This window comes from Hylobates moloch, unplaced genomic scaffold (assembly GCF_009828535.3).
Source record: "Hylobates moloch isolate HMO894 unplaced genomic scaffold, HMol_V3 SCAFFOLD_8, whole genome shotgun sequence".
NCBI classification, from domain to species: Eukaryota; Metazoa; Chordata; class Mammalia; order Primates; family Hylobatidae; genus Hylobates; species Hylobates moloch.
The window spans coordinates 21,201,273-21,225,276 of NW_026652283.1; the positions used below are offsets into that span (position 1 = coordinate 21,201,273).

General features: G+C 34.2%; 1 protein-coding gene across 2 annotated transcripts in view; it reads left to right on the forward strand.

Moving 5' to 3' along the window:
• Positions 1-24,004, forward strand: part of ETNK1 (ethanolamine kinase 1) — a 65,483-nt gene that overhangs the window by 13,186 nt on the left and 28,293 nt on the right. Inside the window, exons 2-4 of one of the 2 annotated variants that reach the window (XM_032159821.2) lie at positions 5,499-5,758; positions 20,899-21,039; positions 22,954-23,096. In XM_032159821.2, the coding sequence (XP_032015712.1) occupies positions 5,499-5,758; positions 20,899-21,039; positions 22,954-23,096 (544 nt within the window). Of the gene's footprint in view, positions 1-5,498; positions 5,759-5,948; positions 6,476-20,898; positions 21,040-22,953; positions 23,097-24,004 lie in introns of those variants that run through there. The other variant, XM_032159822.2, reaches the window with a different exon arrangement.

The following is a 24,004-nucleotide window of genomic DNA, read 5'->3' on the forward strand; positions in this document are numbered from 1 at the left end:
CCAGGCTGGAGTGCAGTGGAGTGATCTTGGCTCACCGCAACCTTTGCCTCCTGGGTTTAAGTGATTCTCCTGCCTCAGCCTCCCGAGTAGGCGGAATTACAGGCATGCAACACCACACCCAGCTAATTTTTGTATTTTTAGTAGAGACAGTGTTTCACCATATTGACCAGGCTGGTCTTGAACTCCTGACCTCAAGTGATCAGCCTGCTTCGGCCTTCTAAAGTGCTGGGATCACAGGCATGAGCCATTATGTCTGGCCTGTCTTTAAGTTTTATCATTTATTTGTTTTGGAATCTGCTAGCAAGTGAATCTTACATACTTGTGCTATATTATATTATGTAATTCTCTAATAGACACTCTAGAATTTCTCATTGATGCTTTTATATTTTGTAATTCTCTAATAGAAGCTCTAGAGTTCCTCACTTATGCTTTGATTAGTTGTATCATGCAAGTTAAAAACTATAATTTGTAACATACTCAAATTGAGAGAATAAAATATTCATATATTATCCAGAATCCATATTTGCTTCATTTGTTTTTTAACCCCTTTAAAGTATTTTAAAGCAAGTCTCAGTCAGACCTTGTCATTGTCTTTGTGTATTTCAGTATAAATTTGTAAACATAAAAAGTTGTTTTTTTTGCATGATCACAGCACCATTATAACACTGAGCAAAATTAGCAGTAATGTCTAAGTACTGTTTAATACCCAGTTCATAATAAAATTTTACCTCAAAAAGTATTTTTATACATATTTGTTTGAGTTAGGAAACAAACTAGATCCATGCGTTTGTATAAGTTTCATAAGCCTCTTTAAACTAGACTGTATGCTATTGACTATTGGTGGGGCGTTTGTGTAAAAAGACCTACATTCTGGATTTGTATATTTTTTGTTGTTCTTCTTTGTGGTGTTTTTTTTTTTTTTTAATTTTTAATTTAATTTTTTTTTAGAGAAACGGGGTTTCACCACGTTGGCCAGGGTTGTCTTGAACTCCTGACCCCAAGTGATCCTCCTGGCTCCCAAAGGGTTGGGATTATAGGCATGAGCCACCGTGGCCAGCCATGTGGTGTTTCTTTAACCCGTATATTTTCTTAAGCATAGGAAGATCTGGCCAGGCGCTGTGGCTCACACATGTAATCCTAGTACTTTGGGAGGCCGAGGCGGGTGGATCACCTGAGATCAGGAGTTCTAGACCAGCCTGGCCAACATGGCGAAACCCAGTCTCTACTAAAAATACAAAAATTAGCCGGGCGTAGTGGCAGGCACCTGTAATCCCAGCTACTTGGGAGGCTGAGGCAGGAGAGTCACTTGAACCTGGGGGGCGGAGATTGCAGTGAGCTGAGATCGTGCCACTTCACTCCAACGTGGGCAAAGGAGTGAGACTCTGTCAAAAAAAAAAAAAAAGGAAGATCTAGAACTTGATTAGATTTCAAATCATGGGTAGTGCAGTGTATTTCATATTGCATCACATCAGAAGGTATAACATGTCAGGTTGTTTCGTGAAATCAGGAGGTGACAGATGACTCCTACCGTTATAAAGTTACCTATCAATCTTTCATCTAATGGTTTTATTCATTGAAGATTGTTTCCTGAATACTTTTTCTGTTGTATCTTCCACATTTGTCAACTGGAGTTCTTTGGTAGATAACTTTCTCTCATTAATTAGAGCGGTTTGGATATTATGAAATATGTTTTGTAGAAAATGTAGGATAAATGCTTAATTCTATTTTAATTGCCAATTTTCAGAGTAACAGTGATAACTTCACCAATATTAAGCAATTAAAAAGTAGACTCTTGGGGTGTTTGGAATTTGTTAAAGGGTAAGTTTAAATTGTATTTTTAACCAATATAGATGTTGTTTTTAAAAATCATGTGATGAGGTAAGGCAGAAAACAAATTGAGAATCCATTATTAATTTCCCTAGTGTTTAAAGCTGTGAATATTTAAACTAAAGATTAGAAGTGATTAGTAGCTAAATTTACTAGCTTAGTAGTATACATTTTAGGGATTAAAGTTTAACAGGATATAATTCGTCATGCAAAACCAAACGCATATAGGGTAGTACTAACTTGAGAGGGTAATGTTGAATGGCATTTCTAACTAAATTGAAAGCCTTTTTTTTTTTTAAGATGTGAAAGAGAATTTGCCCAGAAATGATATTTAACATTTAGCTATTTGGATTTAAGCTACTTTTAGAGACATATTGAAATTGTTGTTTTTAAATATTATTTAACATATATTTTGGTCTTAATTATTATTTTATAATTTCATCATTACTGTGCTGTTTTATATTGAAATTTAAATGTATCATTGGCTACATTTACAAGCTTACTGTGTGCCAAGCACTGTTCTGAGTACTTTTATGCATATTAACTTACTGATCTTCAGAACAATGCAAGAAGTAGATTCTAATATGCTGATTTTATATATGAGATAGAGACACACAGGGTAAGTGACTTGCCTAAGGTTACTTGGTTTGTATGTAACAAAGCTGGGATTCAAACTCAGACTCTGGCTCTGTAGCTCATCCTCTCAACTACTACTATCTGAAATACTTGACAAATAGTGCAGGATAAACCCCATTAAAAGGAGCTCACTAAGATTTATATTTTGTCTCTACTGAGGTGGAATTTTATATTTCTAGTATATATTTAATATAGTATACATAGCTAGAGTGTGTATAGTGTATTTTAATAGTATATTTTAGATGGTTCAGTACATTGAGTTACTTGTGGTTTATATATGAGGTGGGAACAATGCAAAAGTAAGAAGTATTACCTGTACATCTTTAAACTGAAGTCATTGTTCTCCAGCCAGAGACCAGTAGAAACTCAGATGTAGCTGAAGAAATTGGGTTTATTACTCACTGCAGTAAGGGAGAACTATATTGAGAATGGTGGGGATTTGTCTGGTGGAGGGTTTGTCTGGATTTGGGGGAGGGTTCGAGGTAACGGTATTCTCTGGATTGGATGGTGTCAGGAAGGAAGTGGGACAAGTCTATGACTTACGGGTATCTTAATAGTACCTAGAAGGCTGAAAAAATGAAGCAGGGCCAAAGTTTGACTGGAAAAGAGCAGCAGTCACTCATATTAGCCAGGATAAGGAGGTATTTGGTAATTTTTGTCATTTGGACAAAGTTCCTATTTTTTTCTACCTTCAGACATGATTACAGAGTGGTTTTGTTGTTTTCTTGATCCATTATGATCACAGAGTAACCCTGTCTAATGTTGAATGTTGATGTTCTGTAAAACTGTTTATGTTCAGCATGACTTCAAGGCCTAGTGAGTGCCAGGCCATTGTTTTGCTACTTATTTTTTCCACTAGTAAACCAGGTTCATTGCTGTAAAAATACAAGTTAGTAAACATACATAAGCCAAAAGAAAAAAGGTTAAATTACTTATATAGAAACAAGAAAATAAAGAAACAAGATTTAAACTACCTAGTATCTTTGTATACAAATAAATATTTATACATAAAATATTTTGATAAATGGGATTATATTATTCACATATCTTTTTATTCTAGCGGTTTCTTTGCCTATCATTTAATTTCCAATTAGGTAGCTGCTGCAATACAGAAAGTTAGGGCTAGGGTCATTGGAGTCGTGACACTGTGTCATCTTTATAAATGTTTAATTAGTGTTCAGTAATCTGTATTGAGTAATCATATTTGTCTCCAGCCCTTAAATGCACACATCTTTTTATGTTTGTACAAATAAATGTATAATATAGCATGGTCAATTTAGGGATATGTTTGATCATTATAGGCAAGAATAAGAGAATGCAATTTTTATAAGCTAGATGAAGACATTAATGTTGGTAACTATACGAGTTCTAGTGTTTAAGTATTAAGTACCTACTATTTGCTGTGAAGATTCAGAAAATGGAGATGATGATTTCTGGAGTTTGAGGAGCCTAGAGTTTCTTTCATTATGAGCATTTCACAATGTTAAAAGGTTTCTCGATCTTTATTGCCGTATTTGAAATATTTTATCTATGACATATGAAGAAGTTACAGAACAGCATGTGTGAATTGATAGTGGCATTGTGATAAGAAATAACATGTTTTTCAATGCAGATTTTAATAAAATTATGGTTATGATAAAAAATAGTCGTTTTAAGTATATATTCTTCCTGACAGTGTCTTTCATACAGTCTTTTTGAAATCTCGGTGGCAGGCAACACTAGTATGCACATTTTAAAAAAATGGGGATATTCAAAATAAGTCCCTTTATACTAGTTCATGAAGTTTTACTGCATTATGTGAATAAAGGTAACAGCTAAGCCCTATATATAATAAAAACCATTATATAAACACTGGTTAGTTGTATATTATTAATAGTTTCAGTAAATACTTTCACATCTTTTTTCATATGTCATTTAATATCATATCAATCTAATTGAAATAGAAATATTTACCCTCTTTCTTAAGCATTAGTTAAATGTATATACATACTTTTAAAACTTCTGTTCTTTTTTCCTATTCTTGCCCCATTGACATGAAAAAAATGTTCTGAATTCTTGCTTTCGCTTTCCTCTTTTCTCCCTTTGTTCCACTTGGGAGCCTTCCAAAGTTGTGAATTATAATGGAAGTGAAGTGTTAGTTCTAGTGTCAGATTAATACAGAGGAAAATGAAAATTACAATTTTTAATAGACTTTTATAACTAGTATTGCTAATCACCTGTTTCCTTTTGAAATACACCTTCTGTGCTCAGATCTTAAAAAGGATTTGAAGTACTTGACTTAAAGGTCTTGACAAGCCCCAAAAGTCTCATTTTAAAAATACCATAGAAATCTCTACTTACCTCTTTTTTCTTCCTGTAAGGTTGCGTTTTTGTTTATAGCCGAAGTGGCTAAATTATAATAGTCAAAACTGTTATACTCTGAGTGTATAACACAGTGTTTAATGCATGTTATGTTAGAAAATCTTTAAAATTAATATATAAAATTGAGTTTTTGGTAAGTTGGAGATTTGCCATAATAGATTGTATTTGTATATTTATTAACAAATCTATGAATGTTGTTAAGGACTTCTATAAGTAATGAACCATACTAGGAATAGGGCAGTGTTCCCATTCTCAGAGACTTTCCAATCTGTTGGACATAAGAGAGATTCCCTGTATGTGTACACACACACACACACACACACACACGTGCAAAGATTGTGATACAAGGCAGACTGTGAGAAATGGCAAGTATCAAAAAAGTTATATAGAAATATTGAAGACAGAATGGATAATTAACACTTTGGCTCAAGGAAGGCATGTTATAATGAATTAAGGGCGACATGTTAACATTGGTGGTCCTCTTTGTTTAAATATAGAATTTAAATTATAGATATTAGATAAAATTGTATTCAAAGATGGTTCTTTTATGTGAAGAAGTTGGTGTTTTCTTTAATTAGTATTTACCTCATGATTTTCAATTTATCTTCTGTTCTCTAAAGATAGGTAATTGCTTTTTTTTCCCATTTTTTTTTTTTTTTTTTAATTTTTGGCAGCTCTTCACAGATGGAATCACAAATAAACTTATTGGCTGTTACGTGGGAAACACCATGGAGGATGTAGTCCTGGTGAGAATTTATGGCAATAAGACTGAGTTATTAGTCGATCGAGATGAGGAAGTAAAGAGTTTTCGAGTGTTGCAGGCTCATGGGTGTGCACCACAACTCTACTGTACCTTCAATAATGGACTATGCTATGAATTTATACAAGGAGAAGCATTGGATCCAAAGCATGTCTGCAACCCAGCCATTTTCAGGTACATTTTCTTTTCTGAATTTTTCCTTTTGAAAAATGTGGGCATTTAAGTGCATTAAGGAAATATTTTTTAAAATTGCGTTGTCTTTGAGCAACTATTTGGTTAACTTAGAAACTTTCTTTAGCTGGGGTTTTTGTTTTTGTTCTTGTTTTCCCTAAAAAGAAAGAAGTAAATTTCTTTATATTTGCAGTTTATCATCATTGACTCTTTGCAAAGGAAAAACTACAAGAGCTTTTGGATTAACCGGCTGCAGAGGGTCAAGGCTTCTGCTTAGTTTTTTCTAGTTAGTGTTTGAGTTGAAGTGTTATACATTTCTTACTGCCAGTTGCTTATTACTTAATTGTTCATGTTTTCAGAGTTCTTGCCTATTAAAATTTTATTGATTTGGTTAACAATTATTTGTTCTTTAAGTTGTTCATTATTTAATTTAATATATTATGTTTTCTATAAAGAATAACGTCACATATGCTTGATCATTTTTCCAAAATTGCCAACTTTAAAAATTCTCTTTCTGCTCTTGAAAACTCTAGAAAATGTTCTGGATTTGAAAATAGCATTCATAGGTTAGACCAGCAGTTCGCAACCATTTTGGTCTCAAGACCTCTTTATAGCTCTTTGAGGCTGAGAGCCCAAAGAGCTTTGTTTTAATATTTGATTAATGTTTATCAATATTTACCATATTAGATATTAAAACAAATTTTTTAGAATACAAGAATATCAAGTACATGTCCTGTTAGCTATCATTGTGATGAAATTATCACATATCATGTAACCTCTTGAAAAGTACACTGTACACTTGTGAGAGAGTGAGAGTGAGAAAGGTAAATAATGTCTTGTGAAAATAGTTTCAACTTTACAAAGCTCCTGAAAGGATTTTTTTTTTTTTTTTTTTGAGACGGAGTCTTGCTCTGTCACCCAGGCTGGAGTGCAGTAGCCCGATCTCGGCTCACTGCAAGCTCCGCCTCCCGGGTTCACGCCATTCTCCTGCCTCAGCCTCTCCGAGTAGCTGGGACTACAGGCGCCCGCCACCACGCCCGGCTAATTTTTTGTATTTTTAGTAGAGACGGGGTTTCACTGTGGTCTCGATCTCCTGACCTCGTGATCCGCCCGCCTCGGCCTCCCAAAGTGCTGGGATTATAAGCGTGAGCCACCGCGCCCGGCCCCTGAAAGGATTTTGAATGGCCAGGGGCTCCCTGGATCGTAGGTTAAGACTTGCTAAGTTAATACACTGACAAAAATGGAATGTACCAGTATCACTTACCTATTGTAAACCTATATCAAATAATATATTAAAATATTTTGTCATAGAAATCTGTTCAAACCCTAATTTTTAGCCATCACATATATTTTCTTCTTTTACATGAGTCTAGTCTTTAGATGTATTAAAAGATTCTGATTAATACATTTGTGTTTACTGTGTGTCAATTGTTTCGTGGTCTTAGGCTTGCATATATTTATAAATCCTCAATCTTGTTCACAGTGGTTGACAAATACCTATATAACAGCATTAAAAATTAATAGATGCATAAATTGGATCCCCCCAAAGCTGGGTTTGTATATATACAAAAACATATTTCATGAAGTTCCTAGAGAAGGACCACATGAGTTGCCTTGTAACTAAAGCAGAGAGTAAAACATGATTGATCTATTTCAGTAAACTCAAATAGAAAAAGTAAAATAATTATAGTTTTTGATCAAGAACAGTGAAGGTTTGTCAAGGCTGACTTTGGTATTTGATACAATGTTATAAACATGTTTTCAGTAAAAATATCCTTTTCTATACTTTTTGGTTAGATCTACTTACTTATTATTTCTTTCCAAAATGCCAAAGCCTTTATTTTTTCTCTACTTAGATCTTTTTAAAAATATATTTTTTATTGATATATCATAGTTGTACATATTTTTGTGGTACATGTGATATTTTGATACATGAATATACTGTATAATGATCAAGTTAGAGTAATTGGTGTATCTATCATCTCAAACATTTTTCTTTGTGTTGGGACATTACAGTTCTTCTTTTCTAGCTATTTTGAAATATGCAATAAATTATTGTTAACTATAATTTCCTTGCTGTATTATTGAATGCTAGAACTTATTCCTTTGATTTAGCTGTACTTTCATACCCATTAACCAACTTCTTTTCATTGCTCCCCTTCCTAGATTTACTCAGAATATGTGTAAGTGATACTCATGTAGGCATATACACATTTCATAAAAAGAATATACTGTGTTAGAAACCAAACATCAATACTCTGAATTCTTTGACAGCTGACTTGTAATAAGTGATACATTGAATTGCCCCACAATTTTGCAGAGGAGAAGCAGAGTGGAGGCTGAGAAAGTAAGCAAAAGAAGATGACACTGAAGAACCCTGTATGATAGGATATTGTTAGTTGGCCTTATGAATAGTAACATTTGCTATTTAATTTGTTTTGCTGTTAAATTTATTTCAGATTGTATTCTAATTCCTATGGCATTTCTTATTGTTAAGCAGGTCTTAGTCACTATAAAACAGAAAATACGAAAAGAAAAGCTAAGGGAGGGAAAAGCAAGTTTTGATTAACAAAACATCTGAATTACACATGATTTTAAATAGGAGTGTGGTTTTATTGTTTTCAAATATGTACAGTGAAATACTTCTAAAATACCAAGTAAGCAAATCAGTAGATGATGGTCTGGAGCCCCAAGAAGAGGTTAAAGATGTAAATTTGGGATGATGTGCTTATTTAGCCCCTTTTAAATGAATTTTATATTCTATGGTTAAAAAGAATCTTTGATTTTAATTTAATAGGGACTTATTGACAATTTGGGGTTAGTTGTCACATTTTGATTAATCCTTATGAGCTTTAATGTTTGAATATAATCATAAACTTTTAAGACACTATTGATTGTTAGGTCAGCCTAATAATATGCATGCAGTGATCTGGACTGATTAATCAGTAAATGTTGATTAGCGCTTTAGATCAAAGTCGACAGTACTTCCTTGAATTGGCTCATTCAACCATAGCTGTATGCTTATATTATGATTATGACGAAGGTATCTCATTTGAATGCAAAAGGCTTATGTTTATGTTTGGACTAGTCTGGGGGAGGAAGAAGAATCTAAACTGTCCTTGCTGTCTTAGTAATTTACCATTTGTGACACAGTAACCTTGGGGGAAATATGACCTAAATATTGTACAAAGAAGAACAGAAAAGGCTTTCAGAGAAAGTACAGGTAGTAGATTTTGAGCGTACATAGGAAATTAGTATGTTTCACTGTGATCACATTTGAACTGAACTTTAAAGGACAAGACAGCCTGTAGGAGGTGAGGAATGGTATAGGTAAAGACAATGAGCTGTAGTGCCTGACGGGTAATTCCACTTATGGAAATTTATCATTCTCTGTTTTATTTGAACTTTTTTGTAGCAATCAGTTATTACGGACACCTTCAGAAAATTTTGTAAAATTCAAAACTGTTTAGAAATTTTTTCAAATTTCTCATCAGATATTTCTTAGAAATTTGCCTCTTGTCAAGAACCTGGCTGAAGTTTAATGACAAACCACCCAGTGACAGACATAATGGAAGAAATGCAGTTTCAAATCAATTGTTTCAAGTTTATCGAAGAGCATACTGAGGGTACTGTAGTGGAACTGGCACCTTGTGGGTTGTGTGCATGTAAAATTGGTAGTGTTTTCTTTTGGAAATCAAAAGGACAATATATAATAACTCAAAAGAAAGTTACATGCTATATTTCTGGCAGCAACAATTAGAAGTCTCTTATATTCAGATATAACTAAGGTACCTCAACACAAAGGAGAATTATGCTACTGTTGAAATGTAACTTTTTGACTATTGTCTAATACAGGCAAAATGGCCGATGCAGGGCCAACAGGAAAAAATCAGCTTAAAAAATAGCTTAACTGTGGCTACAATTAGGCAGTAATTTGCTCATGCAAAAACTCAAAGGGGATATATAAAAATGAAATACTATGGGATGGTAAGATTAAAGATTATTTTTCAGTTTCAAAATATTTTTGTTATTGTTAGAATATATTAAATTTTTTAAAAGCTTTCAAGAGAAGTAACAATTAGTGTTAGTGAATATTTGAGGAATTCTCTGAAGCCTTGAGGGTTTGAAACATTTGGCTTTAATGAGTGTGGAATTTTAAAGCTGCATTTGACTTGATGTTGCTGTAGTAAAACCTCGCTTACTGAGACAAGGTAGGAGAAGGACCAATATATGATAGTGAAAATCAGATATCTTTTAAAGAGTTTTAATTACCTTATATATACAAAACATAAATTAATGGTTATTAAATAATGCTAAGTTATCTGAAAGAAGAGATTTTCCTTTTAAAGATTTTAGTTTTTTAGTGCATTTTTGATTCACAACAAAACTGAGGGGAAGGTACAGAGATTTCCCAGATCCCCTCCTTCCTCCACAGATAACCTCCCCCATTATCAATATCAGAGTGGTACTTTTGTTATAATACATACACCTATATTGATACACCATTATCACCCAAAGTCCACAGTTTACATTAGCGTACACTCTTGGTGATGTACATTCTGTGGGTTTGGGCAAATATATAATGCATGTATCCACTGTTAGTAGTATCATACAGAGGAGTTTCATTTTCTAAAAAAATCCTCTGTGCTCTGCCTATTCATCCCTCTTTTCCCCTTAACCAGTGGCAACCACTGATCTTTTTACTGCTTCCACAGTTTTGCCTTTTTGAGAATGTCATATATTTAGAGTCATTTAATTAAGTAGCCTCATTAGATTGGCTTCTTTGACTTATACTTCCATGTCTTTTTATGGCTTATTGGCAGATGTGTTTTTAGGGTGCTGAATAATGTTTCATTGGATATACACCAAATCTATTTTGTTCATTCAACTGCTGAAGGACATTTTGGTTGCTTCCAAGTTTTAGCAATTATGAATTAAGCTGCTATAAGAATCCCTGTGCAGATTTTAATGTAGACATAACAAATTTTTAACTCCTTTGGGTAAATGCTGACGAGCATGATTGCTGGATTGTATGGTAAGAGTATGTTTAGTTTTGTAATAAACTGCCGAACTGTTTCCCAGAATGGCTGTGCCATTTTACATTTCCACTAGCAATGAATGAGAGTTGCTGTTGCTCCACATCCTCACCAGCATTTGGTGTTGTAAGTGTTTTGGATTTTGGCCATTCTAATAGATGTATAGTGGTATCTTATTGTTTTTGTTTGCATTTCCCTGATATGTGATATGGAATATCTTTTCATATGCTTATTTACCCATCTGTGTATCTTTGATGAAATGTCTGATAAGGTATTTGGTCCATTTTTAAATTGGGTTGTTTGTGTTCTTATTGCTGAATTTTAAGAGCTATTTGTGTATTTTGGATAATAATCCATTACTGGATACGGGTTTTGCAAATATTTTCTTCCAGTCTGTGCTTTATCTTTTTATTCTCTTGACAGTGTCTTTTGCAGGGGAGAAAGTTTAAATTTTAATGAAGTCCAGCTTATCTGTTCTTCCTTTCATGGATCATGCCTTTGGTGTCATTTTTAAAAAGTCAATTTATTGAAAAGTCTATCTTTTCTCCATTATATTTCCTTTGCTCCTTTTCAAAAATCAGTTGACTGATTTATGTGGGTTTATTTCTGGGTTCTCTATTCTGTTTCTTCATCTGTTTGTCTAATCTTTTGCAGATGTCACACTCCCTTAATAACTATAGCTTTATAGTAAGTCTTGAAATCAGGTAGCATTAGTCCTCCAACTTGTTCTTCTCTTTCAATATTGTGTTGGCTATTCTGGGCCTTTTGCTTCTCCCTATAAACTTCATTTTTTACATTTTAAAATTGACTTTTTAAGAATTAATTTTTAATTGACAAATAGTAATTGTGTATATTTGGGATACAGTATACATGTAAACTTTAGAATCAGTTTTTCAATATCACAAAATAACTTGCTGGAATTTTGATAGGAATTGCACTGAATCTGTGTATCAAATTGGGAAGAACTGACATCTTGGCAGTATTGAGTCTTTTTATCCGTGAACATGGAATATCTCTTATTTAGTTATTTGGTTTATCAGAGTTTTATAGTCTTCCTCATATAGATCTTGTACATAGTTTGTTAGATTTATACCTAAGGATTTTATTTTTGGGGGTGCTACTATAAAAGGAGTGCATTTTATTTTCAGTTTTCACTTATTCATTACTGGTATGTAGGAAAGCAATTGACTTTCATATTTTTTTTATCCTGCAAGCTTGCTATAATTGCTTATTCCGGGAGGTTTTTTTGGTCCATTCTTTTGGATTTTCTCCATAGAAAATCATGTTGTTTGTGAACAAAGACAGTTTTATTTTTTTCTTACCTCTTATTTTTTTTCTTGTCTTAATGCGTTAGCTAGGACTTTCAGTACAGTGTTTAAGAAGGATTGGTGAAAAATGATGTTCTTTCTTTATTCCTGATCTTAATGGGAAATCTTCAAATTACTTGTCATTAAGTAGGATGTTAGCTGTAGTTTTTTTGTAGATATTCTTTATCAGATTGAAGATATTCTCTCTTTATTCCTAGTTTGCTGAGTTTTTATGAGTGCTAGATTTCGCAAAATGCTTTTTCTCACATGTCGATAGGTTCATGTGATTTTTCTTTTTTAGTCTGTTAATGTAATGGATTACATTAATTAATTTCAAATATTGACCCAGCCTTGTATACCTGAGATAATCCCACTTGGTCACAGTGTATAACTTCTTTTTATATATTGTTGGATTTGATTTGCTTATGTTTTGTGTCAGCAAATATATTATATAAAAAATAAACATTTAAAAATAATCTTTTAAATAAATAGGAAATATAAAAATATACCGTTTTCTGTTGTATATAATATTTGCTGATAGAAAACAATTGAGGTATACTTGATTAAGTGTTTTTAAGAACTCTTTTCTTTTTCAATGAGCATTTTGTTTAGTTAATAAAAATTTGATTTGTTTATAGTTGTTCTGAAAAAATTTGATTATGGTAAATACTACATAAAATTTACCATTGAAGCAGCATTTTTATCTGGGGTAATACCTGAGGTTGGTTGTCCCACAACTACAGAAAACTAGGATGCAGACAACCAGAGTGAGGTTAAGAGCGGAAGTTTAATAGGCAAAAGAAAGAGAAGAGCTCTCTGTGCAGAGAGGGGTCAGAGAAAATGGGTTGCCAGTTCTGTGGTGAAATGCACAGGGTTTTATAGATTAACTTGAGGAGGCAGTGTTTGATTTGCAGAGGGCACGAAAGATTGGTCGGACCAGGCGTGCCTTTTGCATAAAGCGTGTAGAAGCTGGTGGCCCCACTTTAATCTTTTATTATGCGGATGGTTCTCTACTTGGCCAGTGCCATATTGCCTGCTTCTTTTACTGGACACATGGTGACAAAGAAAAGGGAAGATGGAGGCTCCATTTTGAACATACCTGGCTTCCAGGTAGCCCTTTTCTATTGGCACAGCTGCCAGCATTCACTCATGCAAGCTTCTAGCTTGCTTATATATATCTGCAGCTTGAATTTTCAGGCTGCTCTTTGTTAGAAGTGATTTGGGGGCTGCTTTCTATTAAAAGGGAGCCCTTACTGAGAACTCCTTTACCCTCACTATCTGCCTAAATAATTTCTTTCTGGCTCCAGTGTCACCATCTTAACCATTTTTTAAAACGTACAGCTCAATAGTGTTATTGCATTCACATGGTTGTGCAACTAATTTCCTAAAATTTTTTTTTATCTTGTAAAACTATAATTCTATCCTTTTTTTTTTTTTTTTTTTTTTGAGACAGAGCCTCGCCATGTCACCCAGGCTGGCGTGCAGTGGTGCCATCTTGGCTCACTGCAACCTCTGCCTCCCAGGTTCAAGCGATTCTCCTGCATCAGCCTCCCGAGTAGCTGGGACTACAGGTGCCCACCACCTTGCCCTGCCAATTTTTGTATTTTTTAGTAGAGACAGGTTTCACCATGTTGGCCAGGCTGGTCTCGAACTCTAGACCTCGGGTGATCTGCCCACCTCGGCCTCCCAAAGTGCTGGGATTACAGGCATGAGCCACCACGCCTGGCCAATTCTATGCTTTTTAAACAACAAATCTTCCTTCCTTCCTCTAGTCCCTGGCAACCATCATCTACTTTCTATCCCTAGGAATTTGACTACTTAGGTACATCATGTTAGTGGAATCATGTAATATTTGTCTTTTTGTGACTGGCTTATTTCACTTAGCATGAACATGTCAAGGTTCACCTTTGTTGTATAGCATGTGTCAGAATTTGTTTTTCTTTCAAGGCTTAATAATATTCCTTTGTATTTATATACTACATTTTGTTTATTCATCCATGGATGTATACTTGGGCTATAGTCACTTTTGGCTATTGTGAATAATGTTGCTGTGAACATGGATATGTAAATATGTTTTTGATACCCTGCTTTCAGTTCTTTTGAATGAATGCCCAGAAGTGGAATTGCTAGATCATAATGGTAATTCTGGTTTTAATTATTTGAGGAACCGCCATACTGCTTTCTGTAATAGCTTCACCATTTTATATTCCCATCAACACTGCACAAGGGCACCAATTTCTTTACATTCTTACCAACAGTTATTTTATTTTTGTAGTAACCATTCTAATGGATATGAGGTGATATCACATTGTGCTTTTGAATTACATTTGCCTGATGAGTAGTAATGTTGAACATACGCTTATTGACCATTTGTTTACTTTTTCTAGAGAAACACCTATTCAAGTCCTTTGCCTATTTTCTCATGGGGTTGTTATTTTTTGTTGTTGAGTTGTGGGAGTTTGTTGTATGTTCTGAATATTAACTCCTTGTTAAATATATGATTTCCAAATATTTCATCTCATTCTGCAGGTTGCTTTTTCAGTCTGTTGATTGTGTCCTTTGGTGCGTAGTTTTTAATTTTGATGCGGTAGAGTTTATTTTTACTTTTGTTGCCTGTGCTTTTGGTGTCATATCCAAGAAATCATTGCCAAGTATCCAGTGTCATGAAGCTTTCCCCCTATGTTTTCTCATGAGAGTTTTAATAGTTTTAGTTCTTACATTTAGATCTTTGGTCCATCTTGAGTTAGTTTTCGTATATGGTGTAAGGAAACGGTCCAGCTTCATTCTTTTGGATGTGGATATCTAGTTTTCCCGGTGCATTTTGTTGTCCTTTTCCTCATTGTTCTTCTCTTCCCATTGTTGTCCTTTCCTCATTTAAGGTTCTTGGCACCCTTGTTGAATACTGTTTGTATAATTCTGGGTTTGTTTCTGGGTTCTCTGCTCTATTCCATTTATCTGTATGTTTTTCTTTGTGACAGCACCACAATATTTTGATTACAGTAGCTTTGTGTAATAAGTTTTGAAATCAGGAAGTGAAAGACTTCCAACTTTGCTCTTCTTTTTCAATGTTATTTTAGCTACTCGGGTCCCTTGAGAGTCCATGAATTTTAGGATAGCTTTTTCTTTTTCTGCAAAAATTGCCTTTGGGATTTTGATAGGGATTGCACTGAATCTGTGGATCACTTTTGGTGGTATTGACATATTAACAATACTGTTTTCCAATCCATGAACATGGGGTGTCTTTCTGTTTATTTGTGTATTTAACTTTTTTCAGCAATGTTTTATTATTTTCAGTTTACAAGTCTTTCACCTCCTCAATTACGGTTATTCCTGAGTATGTATTTCTTTTCGATGCTATTGTAAATGGAATTGTTTTCTTAATTTCCTTTCTAGATTGTTCATTGTTAGCGTAGAAGTGCAACTGATTTTTGCGTGTTGATTTTCTGTTCTGCAACTTTGCTGAATTCGATTTTTAGTAAAAAACTAAATTTTCTTAAAATCATTCTTTACAAATTTCATGCTTTGTTCAATCCTTATTTATCAAAAATTTTAGATGAGTATGGAACTTGTAATTAGGCCATGGTTAATTTTTTAAATCTCTTCACAAAGTCTAGTTTTTAAGTATATAGGTGGCTGCCATGGTTACAATTGAAGTATACTTATTTCCATGAGAAGATTTGTGTTGTAAATGAACTTCCTTCCTTTCTGCTATGATCTGAATATTTGTGTCCCCTCAAAAACCTTTTGTTCAGACCTGATTCCAGTGAAATAGTATTAAGAGGTGTGTCCCTTTGGCAGTATTAGTCATGGGGGTGGAGCGCTCATGAATGGCATTAATGCCCTTATAAAAGAGGCCCAAAGAAATTTGCTTGCCCCTTCTACCATGTGAAAATGCAGCAAGATGGTTCCATCTGTGAGGAACAGAACTGTGAGAAAGAAATTTATGTCATTTATAAGCTACCTTGTTTATGGCATTTTTGTTAAAGCAGCCTGAAAGGACTAAGACACTTTACATGTTAATTTTGTTATATAAAAGATAAAAAAGACCAGTAATTCTGAGACCGGTAGATACTGGCTTGAATTCTGGAGTGTGAGAAAAAGATGATGTGGCCTTATTATCAAAGAATCGACAGTATTTTAAATGGATGCTCATTTGGTTTTTGTATAAGAAAACATTACTTTTGTTACAATTATTAGTACATGAGGTTATTAAAAATCCAAAATAGATTTTAATCCACCTGACAATAAACCTAATAGTGGAAGACTTCTCTGGTCTTATGGTGAATTTTGTAAATGTATTCCAGGTCTGTTGCTAAGATAACTGACTCTAATTTAGAAAATACCTGTTAAGTACCTCCTCTAAGTTCTGACCACAAGAACAGATCAGAGAATAAGACATAGTCTTTGTCCCTTGAAGGATATCTTAGTGGTTGTATTTATCAATTGTATTAATAAAGCAATCTTTATTATTATTATTGCTATTCTCTTTTGAATTGTATAGGAAGATGCTGACTAACATTTTAAATAACAACAATATATCATCTTATGTGGCAGATGTTTTAAAATTATATAAAAGTAATTCTCATTTTATCTAATTTTAGAAATTTGTTCAAAGGAATAATTGTATTTGATACATTTTTAATAAAAATCACTGTAGTTGGAAAAATTTTACCTCTGTCACTCCATGACTTGTGTGCATTTAATCTTTCTATTGTCACTTGTAGAAAGTTTTTGTTTTTGAAACGTGGTTTCACTCTTGTTGCCCAGGTTGGAGTACAATGGTGAGATCTCAGCTCACTGAACCTCCGCCTTGGGTTCAAGTGATTCTCCTGCCTCAGCCTCTCTAGTAGCTGGGATTACAGGTGTGTGCCATCACGTCTGACTAATTTTTTTTATTTTTAGTAGCGGTGGGGTTTCACCATGTTGGCTAGGCTGGTCTCGAACTCCTTACCTCAGGTGATTCACCCACCTTGGCCTCCCAAAGTGCTGGGATTACAGGCGTGAGCCACCACGCCTGGCCAACTTGTAGCAAGTTAGTGTGAAATGGGAAGTTAGTCTGTAGGATATTTGGGGTTTTTTATTTTTATTTTTTATTTTTTTATTTTTTATTTTTATTTTTTTGAGATGGAGTCTCGCTCTTGTTGCCCAGGCTGGAGTGCAGTGGCATGATATCAGCTCACTACAACCTCCACCTCCTGGGTTCAAGCAATTCTTCTGCCTCAGCCTCCTGAGTAGCTGGGATTACAGGCATGTACCACCACACCAGGCTACTTTTTGTACTTTTAGTAGAGACAGGGTTTCGCCATGTTGGCCAGGCTGGTCTCAAACTCCTGACCTCAGGTGATCAGCCTGCCTCGGCCTCCGAAAGTGCTGGGATTACAGGCGTGAGCCACCATGCCTAGCCTCTAGGATAGTTGTATATGAATCTGAATGTGAAGTTCATATTGTCATTATTGAATTTTAAAGTTTAAATAGATCAAATTTTTTGTAGATGTTAATTTTTTTTTCCTGGTGTTTGGGGACATATGACATTAGATCTGAAAGATAACTTCAAAACTATATAACAGGCCAAATATTTTGCTTTTCTTGTAAGGAACCCAAAAACCAGATGAATTATTTGTTTAAGTTCACAATGCAAATACAGTGGCAAAGTCACAATGACAACCCAACTAATTTTGTGCAGCGTTATAGGGGTATTCGATAGTGATACAACTTGGCCTTTGCATCACATTATCAGTTCAAATCCTAGCTTAGCTCGTTAGGTACCTTCTTGCTAGAAAAGGCAAGACTTTCAAAATTAGTTAATACTTCTCTTCTAACTGCTATTGATGTTCAACAAATTTCATTAACCTGTAAATGCCCCTTGGAGTTGTGGCCATACTGTTTTATTCATTTTTTAAGTATTTACAGTAGAATTGTCATTTCAGTTACTATAAGCTAAGTAACTGGAAAGCTTCTAAGATTACATTTTTTTAATACACAGAAAATTCAAGTAATTTAAAAACTGCTTTAGATTCATCTTGAAATATATATTTGCTCTGGAATGACCATATTGCAGCATGATTCTCATGAACTTCAAAATACTTTATTTCAAAAACAACTTGAGGCAGCAAAAGTATTATAGTTGTCTGACTTTATCCATCTGATGTGCAGGGCCTCCTTGTCTTCTGATCTCAGTAAGCTTACACTGATTGTTTCAGATCAGAAGAGCAGAAACGGCTTAGTTCTAAAGAGACTGTTTGGAAAACATTTCCAAATAACTGCAGCACTTGGATGACTACTTCCCTAAGTTTTGCTTATTCACTGAAAGCAGAACTACTGTGCCGAGCCCTTCAGTGACATGGGCCTTCTGCTCTCCCAGACGTTTGCCTCTCTTCATACCTGTTCTGAATCCAGCATGGAGCAGACGAGAAGTCATGGAGTTCTGACAGTTCCAGCACGTGTGTCCCCTTTACAAAGGGAAAAATTATGTTTTGTGAGAGACCCCAAATCAGAGTCTCATATAAACCCTGGGGTAAAACTATTAAAATGACATTATTGTTCATTTATTTTAAAAAACCACAGCAAATAAAATGTGTTAGAGTTAAATACATGTGACCCCCTCCTAAATCATCTGTTTCATTTCAGTAAATATTTCTAAGATATAATATTGTGTTGACATAGATCGCCCCTTGTGTTTCTTGTAACACAGATTGCATCTTTCTTTGAGCTTTTTATTTCCCCCTCTTTGAAGTTTTAAAACCAGTTTTAACTGGCTTACTGTGTGTGTGTGTGTGTGTGTATGTCTGTGTGTGCATGTGTGTACGTGCATGCATTTGCACTTTCCTTTGTTTTGATTTTATCACCACCTGGCCTTTTCATCAAGTTGCCTGGTGCTTAAGTACCACAGTTCATCTGGGCTTAGCTTTCTGTGTATATATGAGACTGACGTAAAAATAGATTTGTTTTCTGTATTCTTGTGGACATGAGTGTATGGTCTTAGGGAGGGTCATTCAAAATGACTTAGTTTGTAAAAATAAATGTTTATTTACTCATTTGTTTGAGAGGTATGAACCAAAGTACACTTATGTAAAAAGGTTATGGATTTTAATATTTTAATGTATTAGATTGAAGATGAGGCTAATACTGTTGCTTGAGGATGATAATTTGACAATTTACAGTGACATAAAGGAGAAAGAATTTATTGATACTTGTAATTGAGAATACTGAGTTCAAACATGGGGTAAATCCAGGGACTGTAACAATGTCATTAGGAATATCACTTTATTCTGTTTATTCTTTTACCTTTTTTTTCTTTTTCTCACAAACTTTCCTTAGGACTATCCATAATAATAATCAGTAGGTTTCTCTAACTGGTTTAACCACCCCAAGGGGAAAATTTTCTTAATTTTCTAATAGCTTCAAACAAAGTTGATAGCTTCAACAAAATTAGGATTAAGTCTCTGGCTTAACTTGGGTAATATGTGCTGAACCAGTCACTGTGGCCTGAATGATAGAATGCTCTGAGCAAGTCAGGGTCATATGTTCACTTAATACTGAAGTGAGTGATGCACATGGGATGCAGTTAGGATTGAGATCAACTCTGTAATAATGACATGAACTAAAAGTAAGAGGGATAGAAGTTTCTCCAAAGGAAAATCAGGACTCTTTAGTTACTAGGAATGAGATAAAAACAAGAATATTCACAATAGTATAGAAATGTAATAATAAAAATGTGTTATTTAAGGATTGATACAACTAGATTCTCTATGGGCCTTACTTAAGTGGTTTTCAAATGTTTTTGCATATTAAAATCACTTGGGAAGGTTTTAAATATCTCAGTGTCCTGGCTGCACACCAGGCCAGTTAAATCAGAGTTTCGTTAGTACCTAAGCCTGTATAATTTGTTTTGAAGTTCCTTAGGAAAATCGTGCTAACAAGAACTAGGTAGACAGAGCTGGTAGAGTCAAGGTTCAAAAAGAGGGATTTCAGGGGACAGAGAAGTTCACATGGGAGAAGCAGGATCCAATGGAGAGAACAGAGGGGCTTCAAAGAGAGACAGAAAGAAGGACCTCCAGCCTAGGAGGTACATTTCAAAAGAAGCCTGGGACTCCAATCTACTTTCAGAGAGTACACTCAATCTTAAGTATCAGAGTTCTTGCCAGCTTCAATGGATGTTCAGTGGTTCAGGAATCTGACTCACCAGTGGATCCCTATTAATCAGTCAGAGGTGAATTCAAAGGTGCAAACATAGGGTCCTGGGTCCAGTGATGAATCTGATTCTGAGTCACAGCACCATAACTGTTAAAGAAAAAATTATTCAGTGATACTTGTTAAAGCATGATAAGGCTGAGTTTCTTCAGAATCATTGAGATATAGGTATAGGGACCACAGCAGTGGGATTTTGGAATTGGAGAAGAGAGACTGGGCCCAACTCCAAATACAGTATGAGCAAGTGGGAACATATACCCAAGGAGCAGGGTCAGGGTTGGCGGATAGCAAATTAAGAGTAATATCAGAGTAAGGGGTTTCTGGGTAAAACAACCTAATGGTTCTTGCTGAAGATGGCCAGAGTAATCAGAGTAATTAATTTGGGGAATGGTGAAGGATAAGGAACCTGATCAGATATCAAGGGTGGGGATACTCTTGCTAAACTGACTCAGCAGGGTTCTTGCTAAAACTGGTTTTTACAAGAGAGAGCACAGGTAGGTCTACAAGAAGATTCAGGAGACTGACTAAAGTTTCATCAAGAATCTTTGTCAGGAGACATGACCTTTATGATACTTAAGTTTTTCTTTTTATGCGGTTTTGTTTTAAACAGGCTAATAGCTCGTCAGCTTGCTAAAATCCATGCTATTCATGCACACAATGGCTGGATCCCCAAATCTAATCTTTGGCTAAAGATGGGAAAGTATTTCTCTCTCATTCCCACAGGATTTGCAGATGAAGACATTAATAAAAGGTAAAATTATTTTTACATTTGAAATTATGTTTTACATTGCTTTGCTCTATGATAGGGTTTCAAAGGTAATTGTAAAGTTTCATTGTATAAAATCTGGTTTTCTTTCTTTGCATTGAAGTAAAATAAGCATTGATTCTTTGGCTGTCAGATAGCACTACAGAAATAACTGCCTCTGCATCCCCCTCAATGTCCCCTCCCAAAAAATATGCCCTACAACAGCAAGGGGCAGAGGTGGAAGTAGGGGAACACCACTTAAAAATAAAGAGGTAGGTGGTAATGGTGAAGCAAGATTTTTCTTGACTTTTTAAGGTACTGCAGAGTTGAGAGACAAGTCTAGTATTATATAGAATAAGAGCACAAGAGCCTAGAGCCCAACTGAGATTAAATCTCAGTCCTGCTAGTTAACATTTCTGTTGTGTAACTCACTCAACTAGGGAACTTAACCTAACTGTTTTCTTATCTATAAAATGGAAATTACAATAGCAGTATATTAGCCATATAGAGTTTTTGTGAGGATTGAGATAGTATATGTAAAGTTCTTTAAAACAGTGCCTGGTCATCACTTATGTGTTGAGGTAGCTGCTGTTTTAAAAATTACTATTGTTATTCAAAGAAGGTTATTTGGGTTATATTTTTTCCCTAGGCTCTCCAAGGTATACTTTAAATCCTTGAGGTTAATGATTCTTTGGAAAAGCTGGAGGTGTACTATGGTAAATAATAGGAGGAAAACCCTTGCCCCAATAGAAAATAATACAACTAGAACATAAAACACAATTAAAATATTAAATAGATTTTATGTTTCTTTTATTCCATTTTGTTTGTTCATGATTATAAGTTTTATAATCCTTTGAATCCCACAATTTTCATTTGACACTACCTTTAAAAAAAACAAACAAACAAAAAAAACACCGCATTTTTGACCAGTCATACCATTTTGAAAAGAGCATTATGAGGATTACTTATGGAAGTTGTATGTAGAGAAGAATACAGTAGTGGGGAAAATATAGGTAGAAACCACCTGAACAGGCAAATTAAGTAATGTAAAAAGAATCTGTATTATACTGTTAATGGAGAAGCAAGGAGTAATTTGAGAGACTTTGGAGAAAGAATCAAGAGGTCATGACTTAAAGTATTAAGGGAAGGAGGGAAGGAGTATAGCCGTTTTGTAAGCCTGATTGGTGTTATTGAGGAATTAGTGGTAGTAGCCCAATTTTGTTTCCTTTGATTTTTTAATCAAATTAATACAAGTATAGATAATAATCGATATAGATGAGGATAGGACAAAAAGCTTCGATTTCTAGTCCAGCTTACCATGCTGTCTCCCACCCTTCACAGTCTCACTACTGTGTGGCAATTTCTATAATAGTTCTGTTTTTAACATAACTGGATTATATAAGGATAACTTTACTTTTTATCAACTGTAGACAGTAATCTTTTGACTTTTCTGAGAATTTAGATTTATATTGCATTCACCCTTTCAATCTTGAAGTACGTATTTTTAATTTTTAAAATAGTTTTTGTAACTTTAAATAATATACTTAAACCTCTGTTTATTAAATGCTTTGTGTCTTAGTTTTGTCATCTATAAAATTGACATAAATGTAAATTACTTAGAATAGTACTTAGTAATTGTTAGGTATTACCTATATATATTACTTAGAAACCCAAGTTTTTAGTGAGTTTTTTGACTTTTGTCCTACATTATAATTACTGCTCAGTTTCTTTTATTCATATCTAAACTTACTATATAGGTTTTCTTTATTCTAACTTTTGAAATAGAATAATTGGTCTGTTGTTTGAATTCAGCAGTATGTGCGATTAAATTGAAGGGATTTATTCAAAATAGATTTTAATCCTTAATCAAACTTGAAAAAAAAGTCACACAAGATATAACTCTTCTTTTAAAACTAAAAGGTTCCTAAGTGATATCCCAAGCTCTCAGATTCTCCAGGAAGAGATGACTTGGATGAAGGAGATTCTTTCCAACCTGGGCTCACCTGTTGTGCTTTGCCATAATGACCTATTGTGTAAGAATATAATCTACAATGAGAAACAAGGTAGGTATTTGACCTTAGCAGTAAGTAAAATTGATTTCTTTCATGTTCTTAATGGTCATTTTATCTCTATATCAATAAAATAAATTTAAATGCAAGGAGTAAGATCGTGCATGAAACCTTTAAAGATTTTCTTTTAGTTTATCAAGTTAAGGTAAATGTGAAATTTAGGATATATATTCTTTTTATATTTGTATAAAATATATTTTTTAGAATTGGTTAGAAACAGTTTGTGATTTCTGTGGGATTTTAAAATATAAAATGATGAAATGATTTGTTTATAAATTTAATTGCAAAACTTACTTGGTTATTCATGAGTTGAACACGTACCTGCTTGTAACGGGGGATATGGAAAATCAACAAATTGACATTAAATTGCTTTATAAATAGAAAAATTGTCTCACAGTGTTGGGAAGGACAACAGTATTAAAAACAAATGTGTCTCCAGGTTTCTTATTATCTAGTTATTATGTTGATTTGTTAGACATTTTGATACTAAGGAGAGAGCTACAGATAGAGGAGAAATTATTTGTAGTTGCTCAAATTTATATCTACTAAAGTAATCAAGAAACCTTGGTAAATAATTTCAACATTTTTTGAGGTAGACTGATACTTTTTGGTGAAATGTTTTTGTGTTCATATTTGTACACTGTATTCAATTTCTGTTTTCATATTTAAGAACCACTTGGTTGTATTATATTACTGGGTAAAGTGGTTTGAGGTTTGGTTGCTAAATGATAGATGCCCTTCAATGCTAAATTGAAATTCAAAAATAAAATTTTGGTTGAAGGATTCTTACTAACTTAAAAAATGTTTTTGAAACTGTGTTTTCATTTTATAGGAAACTAGTTTTTTTCCCTTTTTTTTTTTTTCTTTTTTGAGACAGAGTTTCGCTCTTGTCACCCAGGCTG